At 38.4% G+C, this 14,788-nt stretch overlaps 1 protein-coding gene across 5 annotated transcripts in view; it reads right to left on the reverse strand.

Annotated features, from left to right (window-relative positions):
• Window positions 1–14,788, reverse strand: part of DTNA (dystrobrevin alpha) — a 297,368-nt gene that overhangs the window by 72,068 nt on the left and 210,512 nt on the right. For all 5 annotated transcript variants that reach the window (XM_074944419.1, XM_074944416.1, XM_074944418.1 and 2 more), the window contains 3 exons: window positions 9,113–9,218; window positions 6,598–6,764; window positions 3,958–4,082 (listed from right to left, as the gene is read on the reverse strand). In XM_074944419.1, the coding sequence (XP_074800520.1) occupies window positions 3,958–4,082; window positions 6,598–6,764; window positions 9,113–9,218 (398 nt within the window). The remainder of the gene's footprint in view (window positions 1–3,957; window positions 4,083–6,597; window positions 6,765–9,112; window positions 9,219–14,788) is intronic.

The raw sequence follows: 14,788 nt of genomic DNA on the forward strand, positions 1-14,788 counted from the left end.
TTGATTTGAAATGACTTTTCATTTTGAAATTTACTTACATTTTATTTTAAAAAATAATTTAAAAAAGCTGAAAAAAAATGAACACATTTTATTTTGGGTCGGACAAAGTGTTTCATTTGACCCCAAACAATTTTTGTTTACTTTTTGGTACTGCAAGGAAAAACAAAAACATACATCAGATATTCACACAGCTTTATATATAGGCTTGGAAGGATTAGATTAGAAACATTGGTAAATGTCCATTTTATTGTACATACACAAACGAACAAAAATATTTCCATCTATAATAATGGAAATTTACAGGTGGGCAAAGAAAGAAATATGCTGCTTGAGAACTTATTAGACTTTGATTTAAGGATATTTACCTTGTTTATTTTGACATGTGATGTAGAGAATTTGAGTGTTAATGGTGACAGATCTTTAACTTTTTGAATCTCCATATCTATTCTCATTAAATAATTGTTGTCTCCCCCTTTAATTTCCCATAACCGTGAAAATGTAAATTGATAAAAATAGAAAAAATGCTTAAAAATAAACCAATATTTTTAGTTATTATAAAAAAAAATAAAAATAAAATTCTGCCAAGCCCTATAGAAATGGGCTGCAGTGCTGCTGGCCGCCACTTGGGGTCCCTAGACCTGGCATAGCCCAGCTCACACATAGACGACACTGTCAGGGGGAGAGGAGGGAGTTAGAGGATTCCTGGCAGCTGCAGTTCCCCGCACGCCTTGAGGGAAGGAGACAGTGGCGCGCAGGAAACTCCACATAAGCCCGAGACTCAGCATCAGGCTGTTTCTCCCTCTGCCTCCCTGGACTCTGAGGGGTAGGGGGTGGGTGTCTGGGTGGGGGGCGCCACGGCTGGGCTCTGGGGGGAGGGGTGCTGTTATCTGGGCTGGGGGGACCTGACAACTGGGTTCTGGAGGGGAGGGGTTGTGGGTGTTTGGCCCCCTGGCTGGGCTCTGGGGGCAGAGAAACAGGAACTGGGTTATCATAGGGGTTCCTTTAACTCTCCACTCCTGGTGGAATTTGTGTGTGTCTCTATTGTTACAGACATACTTGCTGACAGGTATTTTGAAATAAATTACCAAAATAATTGAAACTGGTGTGATTATGTAATGTTGTTTTGACAAAATTTGCAGAATTTTAAAATATTGTGTGCAGAATTTTTAAATTTTTTGGCACAGAATGCCCCCAGGAGTAGTATATAGTGTAACATACTAAATGACAAAATTATGGATGAGATTTCCAAAAGTTTTCAGTGCTGGCCTCATTGACTTCAGTGGGAGTACACTGTTGAGTACACTTGAGAATCTCACCATGATGCTAGTTATGCTATTGAATCTCTTTATATTTGGGGCTTTTTGGTTGGCAATTATGTTTGTGGTAGACAAAAATACCACGAAAAAGTCCTGCATCAGCTTAAATCTCAGTCATGAGACTGCCCTTCTAGGACTATCATAACACACATTATTATTTCTTGCATCATTGTGAATGGTCTGTAGACATGTATATTTGATATGTTTTGCCTTATATTGCAGTTTCATTTATAAATGTTGAGTTGGGTCCATAACATTGAAAAATTAGACAGATCTTTGGCTCTGGGTACTCCAAGATGAGAAGGGGACAATGAAAAGGAGGGTTACTACCATTTAAAAAAAATCACAGCAATACAGAAGGTCTCTGTCCTTATTTAAAGTAGCAACTATTGAGAACAGAGGACTCCTTTGTCATAGGAAGTCTACCATTAAATGTATATGGAAAAAAATCCCTTTGCTTAGATTCTTGCCCAGATCTGTTTCTCTTGATACCTTTTATCTTCCATTATATTTAAAAATAAAAATTGTGCCAGCAAGAAGATATTCTCAATGAGTTACTGTAGCATATCTTTCCCCTCAGTTAATTTATGTGAATTACACTGTAGAGCCTGCTATTTCCACGACTTGCAGGTTTTTCATTCATGTATCATTATACACAATACAGTTATATTGCTTTCAATTTAACAATGAGAAACTGTACCATAAAACAAAATAGATGGTCTCTCATCCTCATATCCATTCACACTAAATTATATCTATGTATTTAGAATGAAGACTAGGTCCTAATTTTACAGCAAAGATTTTGGAACAGATCCTATTCAATTACTGTATCTTTCCCTTCCCTATCTTTGTTTGAATTCCTTCATAATAATCCATGTTATTTGCTATCTAAGAATATATGTTTGCAGTGTTGCTGCAGGGTACTACAATCATGCTGTGAAACAGATTTATTTTAAAAGGTTTTTCATTGTCGTTGTTTGAAGTGGTGTTGTAGCCATGTTGGTCCCATGATACAAGAGAGACAAGATAGGCAAGGTCATATATCTTTTATTAGACCAAGTTGTTGGAAGATGATCCAACAAAAGATACTACTTCATCTACCTTGTCTCTCATGTCAGAATACAGGTAGATTCTCCTACTGGAACCAGTATTAATGTCCCACAATCAAAAACTCTAGATAGCATGAGGAAGAGGCTGTAATTTTACTTCCATGATCTCTCTTTCTATCTCTCTGATGTATGCCCAATTTCTGCATGTGAAGTTATTATCTATCCATCCATGTCTCTCGGCTTTTATACCATGCTGATCACCATGGTATCTGAGCAAATCCATCTAATTCTGTTTCTTGGTACAATCTGCCACTATTTTATCCTTACGATCAAAGCAGTACATTTATTTTAAGAGATAATCAGTTGTATTAAAATTAAACATCTGTCTGAGATACCTCACATTTTAAAAAAAAGAGGGACAGTCGTGCTGCCTTGGAAAACTCCCATTATGATCACCCAAAGACCATCATCAGCATGATTTAGTTTTAAAATGTCGAAGCAGGTTAAGAGAGGGTTCCCACAGCCTTTATAGTTTTTGCCTACACTGCTTCAGTCAGCAGCATGATGGAGGTGGTTAAAAGACTGACTTTTTTTTTTAAATAAGAATGCTTGCAGCACTTTTCATGAGAAGTATTTTAAAATGAAATGTCTTTAAAATCGTTTCAGCACATCTAATTGCTTTGGAACCTTTTTCCAATTGTTACTTTAGTTTTGCTGTGAATTCCTGGGAAAGCGTGTCACTTTTAGGTCAAATGAGACCAGGAAAGCACAGGTCACCAGAGAAGTCAATGTCACCTAGCCAGATATTTGACAAATGACAATGACAAATATTTGATCTACTACCAGCGCAGATGGAGGCCCTTCAACGAATGCATATCATCTGAAGTGGCAATTTCCCCATTGTATGCAAATCTAGCCTTCTTTCTGCTTTGACCCGTAGGGAGGAAAGCATAACCAGTTGATAAACTTTAAATTAAAAAAAAAAGAGTGAAAGGGAAAACTTAGAGACAAACTACAGTATTGAGTAAATTAAAAAGGATCAATAAACTGTAATCCAAGATTAGAATAAAATGAAAATTCAGCTGCATTGTTTTAAGACTGGGTGAAATTCTGGTTCCATTAAGTCATTGAGAACTTTGCCATTGACTTCAAGAGGGCCAGGATTTCACCTCTTGTATGGCACCTTAGTTCAAGACAATACAGTGTTGTGTTGAAGTTTGGAGACTCATGAGAATAAATCCAGAGAGCTGAATCGTGAATATATCTAAATGTACTAAACCACAAAAACTACACAAAATTTAAATACTTTCACTCTCTTCTCTTCCCACTTATGACTGTGTCCCATATCTGTGTCACCTGTACGTATGATCATCATCCATATGTTTTTTCAATAGTTTAAATGTGGCCTGGACCACCAAGGTAAATTCATGCTAACAGAAAGCCCCTTCTTGTGATTTTATACAAAGCAGTTGATTCATTGCATGAGACATGAAACAGCCATCATGCATTGCCTCCAGAGCCATTGGAGATACACAGTCTGTACATGTCAACTGGAACAAAGGTTACTTTCTCTACAGCACACAGATACTTACACAATATGAGCCAGGTTTAGAGGTTTTTCAGGCTGGTCAGGGAACATTGGGTGCAAAGGTTCACGACTGGAAGCACAGCTTAAAGACTTGCTAAGTGCATTAGTTAGCTTCTTAGCAGGTGATTTCTGGGAGGAACAAGGAAGGTAAAAGTAATGTGGACAAGTAAGATGCAAATGGTTGCTACATTGAAACTACAGGAAGTGCAAAACAAAACCTTACCACTTACAATCAAATATTAACTTTTTCCTCCCTCCACTCCTTTCTTTAAGGGTCTAATGAGCCAAAGTCCGTTTAGGTCAATGGAAAGATTTCCATCGTCTTCAGTGGGCTCTGGATCAGGCCCTGGGAGACGCTGTTTCTTCGAAGGTAGTGGCATGCATACAAGCCAGTGCACTATATTTCTTCCCTCTCCTCCTCACTAGCTGTTTCACTAGCTTTCTTCATTCTTTAGATGTTTTAATCTACAGCTTCTCTCTTGTCTGCCTTAGAAGCTGTTGCCTCTGCTATAATAAGGGCAAATGAAATTTCATACACAATACTGATGGAGTTTCATGGACTTGGAGACAGAAAGCTAAAAGAGACTGACCAGTTTTTTGGGAAGCAATGAAAGCTTAACATCTCTGCTCTCACTGTGTAAACACCACGCATTTGAATCCTGGGATCCCACAAGTCTTCACAATGCAACACAATGTAATGCTAGTTTTAAAGCACTAGGACAGCTACATCTTCAGCTTTTATAAACATAATGACATATTATAGACTGTGAAACTCTTTTATAGTGAAGTAATCCCCAGATAACAGCTTCATTTTAAGTGAAGAAAGGATGGCTGTGTGACTGTAGCATAGGGCTGTGAGTGCTGGGTTCTGCTCGAGGTTCTGCAACAGATTTCCTGCATGACCTTGGACAAGCCAGTTAATCGCTCTGGGACTCAGTTTTTCCATCTGTAAAATGGGGGTAATCCTCACAAGGAAGGATATTAATTATTTTTATTATTGGAATTATAAATTATACACAACAATGAATTTGAACAATTTAGGACTCTCACTCTACTTTATTATAAATGGAGTTTCACTCTGAATTTACCATAATTGAGTTCTATTGGACATCCCCAGTTTACACACGCACCCGAGATATTTGCATGAGTTAGGCACACCCCGGGTGTGTGCATGTACCTAACTTTTAAGATTAGGCCCAATATATAGAACATTCATACACAGGAAGTGTTAAGGCCATTGTTATCAAATCTGCTTTGAAAGAAAGAAACACCCATGTACACAGCAGTAAGGCAATTTCAGATTTGAATTGAAATATTCCAGTCAGAAAGTAAACATTTGGGTAGTAGGGGCAACTAGACATGTACTCATATGTTGCTTTTTATTGAGTCTGGCAAGGTTTTGAAACAGTTTTCAAGTGAAATGACCAGATTCCTTCCCTACCATTGCAGCACACTTCCTACAGCAAGATACATCATTCCACAAATACACTGTCTGTTAAGGGATGAGAAAAAGATCCAGGTGGCACATACTTTTCTATCCAGAGTCTAAACTCAAGTCATCCACGTCCACAAAGTGAGAGCCCAGAGGGCATTTGTGCACCTAGATCTATTGTGAGGCAGAGTAGAGTCATGTGCCTGGCATACTGATCATCAAACAGTGTATTTCTTTTATAGTTAACCCTTGCTTGTTCGGTGCAACATCATCATCAGGCAGGCAGCTACTTTCACAGAAGCAGAGTTTTAATTGTTTTAAACATGGTTCTGAAAACTTAGGTTCAAACACGTGTCCACACACACACTGTGGTCTGCATCCTTCCTGACTAAAAGACCACTCCTCTCCATGTACAATGCACCACTGACACCTCTGAGATCAGCTGAAGTGCCTCTGTTGACAGTCCCTGGATTTGAATTCTGAAGATGGCATGTTCTTAGTGTTGGGACCTCTGCTGGAAATTTGCTTCTCCTTTGGCTCTGCTAGAGCCCAGATTTCAGGGAGAAGTTGAACTATTTGGTGAAGCATTTGTGCCAGCTGGGTATAAGCGGTGGATTTTTTTTTTTTAACATGATGTAAAAGGTGGGTGGTTATTTTTGTTACTTAATATAGGCTGTATGATTTATTATGGATGTAATTATGTTAATGTACTCAAATGCTATTATAATGGGAACATAATACATATATATTGAACACACACAAACTTAAATTACTTCCTAAAAAAAGAAAAGATTTCATGGACAGCTGAATGATACTTCAGTAGTCCGAATAATTTCATTTACATGTAATCATTAGCATATGAATCAGAGAAACAGAGAGAAAGCCTAACAAATAGTAAACTATGGGTCCTTCAAAAATGGAAAAACTTACTGTGAAAATAGCATTATATTCCAACACCCTCCTGCAGTTGTCCTGACATCCAGCACAGTATTAAACTGTCAGACTGCTCAAATCCACGCTCAGAAAAGAAATTCTTGTCTCAGAGCTTAATGGTGAACAAGGAGCACAACTGTGGATTCTCCATACTTATCTAAATTGGCCACCAAAGTTTTATATTTTGCTATATAAAATGACTGACCTGGCCAATTCCTACTCCATCCTTGGGATTCTCTCTCTAACTGCTGGAGTTCAAATGCATGAACCTTCCCTTACCCAGGATGTGTATTCTTTCATTTGGTGTTGGTTGCTATGGGAACCACTAGCATGTCCCCTCCAGAAGCAGTCCTGACAGAGCTGGTAATTGTGACACTGCTGGCACCGATAGCGAAATCCCATCATGCTCTCACTGTGGCAGTAGGAACACTCAACAGGGTGGAAGACTGTGGGGGAGAGAAATTTAACAAAACAAACAAAAGAAACAATAAGAACAAGATTAAGAATGAAGTCCCAAATGGTGACTGAATCCTTCCATTGTTAGAAGTAATTTTCAACATCAAATGCCATTCATGGTCTTAGGCTGAGGAAAATATATATGTGAAAACTTCACAAGTCTTTTGTGGGTCTCTTCCAGGGTACAAACTGCACTTGCTTCATTCCCAACTCCAAATCCTTTATCACTTCTGAAGCAACATGCACAGTTCCTTCCTACAGCCTCAGAAACATGTTTAAATTACAAAGCAAACTGAGCTTATTACAGAGGAAATTAGGAGGAAATCTACCTTGCTCTAATAGGTTTTTATTGTTATCATTAGCAGTTGGGTTGGTGAGCCTAAGGGTCGGGGTCAGATTTTCAAACACGGTGCCTAAATCTATATAAAGGCATCTGGATACCTATTTTAATCACCTACGGCTGATGTAGTTAACTAACCACAATTAGATAGATGGATATGGATTTAAGCACTCAATGTTTGGTACCCACATTTGAAAATCTGGCCCTAAGAATGGGCTCCATTTTCTCCACCATTCCAACCAAAAATATATAATAAAGAGTATTTGTGTCACCTGGAAGCACTGCCCTAGAATATTAGGCTGATCTATGGCATCTTTTACTATTCATGCTGCTAAGAGCTGTGTTTTTTTCCCCCCACTTGGCACTCCCATTGCCTCTGCCCGTCTCTGCACACTGCAGCATGTACACTATATTTACCTGCAACTGAATACATATATGCATCCCCCTTTGAAGCTCGTTATGCTCTGTGGACAGCTGGGAGGGAGCACAAGAGGAAATGAGCTGGCAACATTTTCCCAGTGACCTCTGGTAGTAAGAGAAAATCCTCTGCACAACCCTTGTCCCTCCTGACTAAGGAAGTGAGGCTCTCAAGTTTATTTTCAAACATGTCTGCTCCTTGAGCTAGCAGCTGAGCCATTAGACAGAGAGTCTCAAAAGAGAGAAGATTTCCCCCCCGCCTACCACGGGAAATATGGGGAAGCAAAATTGTTTGTTTTTTGAAGATTTATTCATATTGTTAATTGAATGTTTAAATATAAAGGCTTAACATGTTTCCTCAGGTTTTATATCTTCCATTCCATCTAGATCCCCAAACATGAAAGGATATATTGTCAATGACATTTGCAAAGGATTAGATGCCAAACTCCCCTTAAGAACCATGTGGAGGAAATACCATGTTAGGAGCAGGTGTACTCTGCTCCGACAGACACTGAAAGTGTCCTTACTATTAGGTATCCTTTTCCTGTTTAAGGTCAAATACAGGTCATTGTGCACAGTAGAAGCAGATGGTTTTGTGTAAGAGAACTGTGTGGGAATCTGCCAGAACTATTTGGGAAAATATATAGGGCTTGGAGGGGTGGAGAGAAGATGGCATGTACCCAAAGTACTGGGGTCCTTCTGTGGTTGTGACTGCAGTTTCAGTACTGAGACAGGGTCTGCATTCTGCTATGGAATCTATATCTGTGGGGTTAGACCAATGGATGTGCATATTTGTGAGCAGAGTGGTTACCTGACTACCTCTCCCAAGATGCCCAAACAGAAGTTGTGTGTTTGATACAGAAATTACTGGGTGGCATTCTATGGTCTAGGTTATATAGGAAGTCCGATGAGATGATCAAAATGGTCCACACTGACCTTAAAATCTCTGAATCTATGCATTTCAGAGCCAGGGGAGTGATTCAGTGTCTGGTTCAGAGGTACCTGCTCAATTAAATCCGCATCCTTCACATAAAAAAAGGAGATAAGGTTGGATCTGAGGTTTCTTGCTCCTGTCTCCTGGATAGATTGTTTTGCAGGGAGGTGTTTATGAGTAGCCCCCTCTTAAGGACTAGTTGGACATTGTGGCCATTAGTTTACAACCTGCACTGGACTTAGCCTGCCAGGTAGATTGTGTGGGAAGGAGCTGCCTTGCTGTTCCTCCTTTAGTGCTGTTATGTCATAGCTAATAAATGTCACGGTCTTTGATTTTACCAAATGTATGTGTGGCACGAGTGGGCCACCTACTGAAGCTCTCTGGCTATCCAGGGCATAGAAAGCGAGGAAAAAATTAGGACAAACTCCAGAGCACAGCAAAAAATTAAACAAGGCTACAAGTGGAATGAGTGACACTAAGCCATCCTATTTGTTTAGCAGCTATAGGATGGCACCTGGAATCAATAACCTCAGTACAGTAGCTCTTATAATGTCATCCATAAACTGAGAAGCTTATCGTATATAGCCTAGATGTCCCCATTGCAACTGCTATTCTTTAACTAAACTTGGTGAGCAGCCATCACTTACCATTTTCAACATTTGCCAATCGATGCAGGAGTGGTAACCAGACCAGACACTGTGGCGGGGGGTCAGACATGAGAGTATCCAAGAAAGCATTTAATGTGACTTTTTTCTGCTCAAACAAACACAAACACACACAAAAAATCAGTAACCACAGAAATCAGGGTGACTTGAAGATGTTTTTATAAAAGCACTTGGGAATGAAGAAATGAAGTTCTTAAACCTCAAGCCATAAACTGAGAAGAAAGTGACACTGCCAAAGGTTATAAAAACAGAAGATGAAGGTGTTAGTGGTTATAATGTCTGCCACCTGTAACCAGCAGTTCTCTTCAGGGAAGGAGTTGATGCTATTTATTAAGTAATCACTTACTTTAAGGGTTCTGACCTAAAGCTAGTCCCCCAAAATACCAAAGATTCTTCCTGAATACATCCGTTTCCCAACCTGTCCATATTACTATATGGCATTGGTCCTATCTAACGCACATGTGTCAAACAAAAAGCCATTCACATCCACAGAGTGACAGACACCACTCCAGTATTTACCAAAGTTAAAAAAAATGAAAAGACAAATAAAGACAGTGATTAACATTTTCAACAGTGTATACATTCCATTTTTAAAAGTGACTTAGACACTTAGAGGTTTAAGTCCTATTGTTTCTCAGTGAGGCTGAGACTCCTAAATGACCTAAGTCTTTTTGGTTTTGGAGAATGGGACACGAGCATTTTTGAATTTTTTTAAACTCAAATCTTACTCTAATGTTTAAGACCTGTACACAGATTCCTCTCTGAGATGTGTCCACTGTTAAGACAAATTCTTTACCTTTTAATATACTTCTCATAGTATGCGACAGACTTACTGACAGTAAGTCTTACTGACAGAAATTAAGAATTAATGCCTTCCCATGAAGAAGCTGATCATATATAAATGTTGAGTCCTGTCTGGAATATTTGTAGATAAAAAAACAGTGATATTTGTTTGTATAGGTTATTGCATTCATTTGGATCCCAAAGTGCTTCTCAGACTATATTAACTGATTGTACAAACGATCATTTTTACCCATTAGTGAAATGACAGCTGTTCAATAGTGCACAGCCTCACTACACAGAAGTTTTAGGAGTGGAAGCAATGAAGGAAGCTGTACCCTGTTGTAACTGCAGAGGAAATATATACAGGCAGCATGTAACCATCCCAACTAACATTTGTGAAAAGTGTCACGGGATATTTAATGAACAGAAATAGCCAGAAACTCAGTTTTTCATCTCATTGAACGAGAAGACCTTTTAGACATTACCGGGTCCCCTAGAAATACAGTAATCCCCACAGTTTTTTGCTATTTTAAAGTGTAAATGTTCAGTACTTTACAAATTTAATCTGAAAGTCACCAATAGTAAACAAGGAGCTGCATCAGTACCAAAATTAGTCCATATCAATAAACATGTCAATAGGATGGTTAACATCTGTTTACCATACACCTGCTCTTCCCCTCATCTGAGAATGAGTGATCTCTTCCCAAATAAACAGGAACTCTGTGCTGTTAAGCACCAGCTCACAGAATAATGGATTTGCCTTTTAGGGCTCTACTGTGGATGCCGGTCATGGCTTTGCTGACCATTGCCATCAACTAATGTCACTATTAGCAGCAGCAGAGCTGGAAAGAGGAGGAGACGGGCAGAAAGAAAACTAGTGAATGAAAGATCATCCAATTTCCCATTTCATAAATAATCAAGTAGCGTAAAGTGTTCTCTCTGCTCCTGGAGAGGGACTACGTTGGCTGCACACACAGTGATGCTCTGAACAAGCAAACAGATGCAGAGGCAAGCACAGCTCTTCCACAATGGAATTCTCTTTGGAATGGAGCTATAAATAAGGCCCCAACAAATTCATGGTCCATTTTGGTCAATTTCACGGGCATAGGATTTTAAAAATCATGAATTTCATGATTTCAGCTATTTAAATCTGAAATGTCATGGTACTGTAATTATAGGGGTCTGACCCAAAAAGGAGTTGTGGGGGGCGGGTCTCAAGGTTATTGTGGGGAGGGGTATAGGTGTTGTAAGGGTACTGCTACCCTTACTTCTGCGCTGCTGCTGGCAGTGGTGCTCCCTTCAGAGCTGGGCAGCTGGAGAGCGGCAGCTGCTGGCCCGGAGCCCAGCTCTGAAGGCAGAGCCGCTGCCAGCAGCAGCGCAGAAGAAAGAATGGCATGGTATGGTATTGCCACCCTTACTTCTGTGCTGCTGCCTGCAGAGCTGGGCCCTCAGTCAGCAGCCGCCACTCTCCGGCACCCAGTGTATAGTGTCATCATATGTTCGGCTGTGTGTGTTCTTTCTGCATGCCACAATGGCTCTAGCCAGACAGTTCATACATCAGGCTCCAACTGAACTGCCCAATAAGACCACAAGACTTGGTTTAGTAGTGAAGGCACCGGCCAAGTTTACTGCTAATGAAGCATGGTGCTAATGTCCCGCCTCAATGGTTACAGGTACACCAACACGTGTGCCTGTGACAATGAACCAGCTCAGTCAGTGGTAGGACTTTCCACTGCCCCTTGGCCAGATGTAGGGTTAAAGTGAGGGATCCCAACATTTATAGACTGAGACAAACAATCTGGGATAAACAACTTACGTGTCACCTTACACGTTTCATGACATGTTTGTTACCTCCCCTTGTTCTTTCCTCCTGAGTCAGACAAAACATTCCTATTCACTACGTGGCTTTGTACTTTTACTCCTGTTTTAGACAAAATATCACTATTCAGCACTTTTGTCAAACCATTTTATCGTGTACTAGGTTGGGGTGTTCTTGTGCTGGCCAACTGGAACGTGTTCAGTGTGTTTTAGCAATGCTAGCAATACTGGTGCCAAGTTTGTGTACTGGACACTGACTTGCTGGCAAGCATCTGCTTTTGACAGGGCCTGACTGTTGTTCATAGCATAACTTTTGCCGACTTTGGTTCACGCCTCAGACTTTGCATCAGGCCCATGCTTCAGGTGCTCTTTTTCTACTACATTTCCTGACTTTTTGTCTTTTTATGGGGAGGATGTTTACCCATTGTCCCGGAAAAACACAATGTATGGACTGAATATGACCCAGTGGACTAAACACTATTATACAGCCACCTTACACTACCATTCACACTTTTATGCCCCATCTGTCCCTTGGTCTGCACATTCCCTCATATGACTGATGGATAGATTTAATTTTTCCAATTGTTTTTAGTTCCTTTATGGTAGGCCTGGGAACGGTAGGCCCGGGAACGGTAGGCCCAGAACTTTGATTGAGGAATATAGTGTTATGATTGAGCTTTGGGGGCACGCCCAAATAATTAACAGAGGGATAATATGGATATGGTATTTGTATTAGCAGGGTGTGTATATAAATATATATATGTGTACATATGATAGTACCTCCTATTCAAGCATAACAATCTTTTTCCAATCTGGTGTTGTAGTCTGTCCCTTTTACTCTGGTACCGCAGAGAGCAACACACTCTTATTAGGGAAGTTACAATTACCACCTGTATTATTATTATTAGTAGGTTGAGTATTTTGAAATACTGGGATAGGCATTATTACAGTATGTTTCACAGTGCTGTGTGTGTAAGAAGTAAAACAGAAATTTGGAGTAGTGACATTACAAATGAGGCCTTTATATATAATTTTTTTTGTAATTAGTTACAGTACTGCTCATTCATATAGACTTAATCTCTCTTGGTTCAGGTGTTCCTCCCTTCTGAAGTTGCTCTTCACCCCTCCTCATTTCTGCTTTCTCTCTTTGTTTTAAAAGTTATAGTTTTTTTACACAAGCCTCCAAAAGATAAAGGAATTAAAAACAGAACACAACAAAAAGAGAAAAACAGGGTAAAAACTTTACTTGAAATAAATCCAGTAAATTAATTATTTTAACCCTTCAGGAATGCAACAGCTGAAAATACTCCTAACTTTCTTGACTATACGGTTGCCTAGCCAAAAAAAAAAAAAAAAATGCAGACTCTGCTTCTAATCCTAACCACTGACTAATATTTGAAACATGGGTTTTCCCTATTTCCATAAAGCAGGGTTTTAAAATAAATTAATATAAAATAATGTAAAATGCCTTAAACTACTAAATTAATACAACAAATTTGGCAAATAACTTAATATAAATGTTTATCAATTTTTATTAAAAAGTTTTAAACGAAAAGGTGGTAACTTCCTTATTTAAATATTTAACCCTTTTGCTTACCTGTTCGTTTTCTTTAAGATATTGTTTTAGTAATTAAGCTCTTAATGTCTTATCTTGGATAGTTAATAGAATTCTGTCACCATTTGCTTTTAATTGTAAGTCTGTCCTGTGTTGTATGTTGTGTGTGTCACGTAACTGCTTTATTATTTTGTTGCAACAAAAAAGTCAATTTTGTACTTTTCCAATATACGTGGTACCACACTGTTTTAATACTATGGTTGGTGTAACCATCATAATATTATTAATGCCAATTTTTTTTGCAAAGTTGAAAAAGGTCTTAGTTATAAATATATGTACATCTATTTCTGCTGCAACAAATAATGCAATTGCAAACACAAAGGACTCTTTTACTAATCACAGGATTTTTATTTCAAAGGAAAAAATGTAAGGGGAAAATCAACATTAAGGCAAACATAATATTAACAAAATGTCAATTTTGTATTTGGGTTTTATAAACTTCTCTATGCCTTTATCAAGGATTAAATATACAGTTATAAAAATGTTATAGCAAAAATGCTAAAAATTTAACAATTTATGCTTGTCTTGTTATGTTGCAAAATGTAAAAGCTAAGCAATTTCAACAGGTTCCTATCTTTAGCTCACAAACACAACAAAGTGTCATGAAAGTTTAATACTCAAAATGTTTGCATAAACCTGCATTTAAAATTTATTTTGGTTTCATTTATATACTTTTCTTTTAGGTTGTGTTAAAAGGAAGTAATGGTTGTTAAAGTTTGTGCTCCTAAATAGTTAACAAAAGTGGAACTGGTATCACAAGCAAATTAACTCTGAAAAACTTGGGTAAAAATTCTGTTACTAACTCTTATGCTATAACAAAGTGTTCAGCAGGGGAAAGCAATACACCTTCTCACAAAAAACTGAGCATCTATTTTAAGAGTTAAATATTATATTTTGTATAAAATATTAGTAATGCACCTCAAGTGAAAATAAATGCTTACACAATTGCACAAGTATAGCTTGTGCAATAAAAAACTTGGTTCCCATTACATTGTAAAGAAACTAAGCTAATCTGTGTATTAAATTTTGGTTACTGAAAACAAGAGAAATGTAAACAAGCAAAAACTGTATTATATTAACTAACTTAAGCTGTTTAATGTTGCAGCCTACAAACCTAAGATACCAGAAAATATCACACGCCAAAGACACCAGAGGATATCAGTACACAGTAAAAAAAAACCCCAAACCCTCAAACATAAAAAAAAAAAGAAAAGAAAAATTAAGTGCTTTATAAACAGACTGGTCAACTACACCTCAGTCTACCACACAAACAATTAAGTAAGCAATCAGCTAAAAACCCCTAGCTGGACCAGGTCTAACTGTCACTTAAACTGTATATTATTAAGCAAAGTAAGTTCATGTGTCTGTGGTTTTAAATCTTTAACATCAAAATATGGATAAATTTGGGTACTGTGTAAAAGCAACTGTATTACTGCTGTATT

This window comes from Natator depressus, chromosome 2, assembly GCF_965152275.1.
Source record: "Natator depressus isolate rNatDep1 chromosome 2, rNatDep2.hap1, whole genome shotgun sequence".
Classification (NCBI taxonomy): Eukaryota; Metazoa; Chordata; order Testudines; family Cheloniidae; genus Natator; species Natator depressus.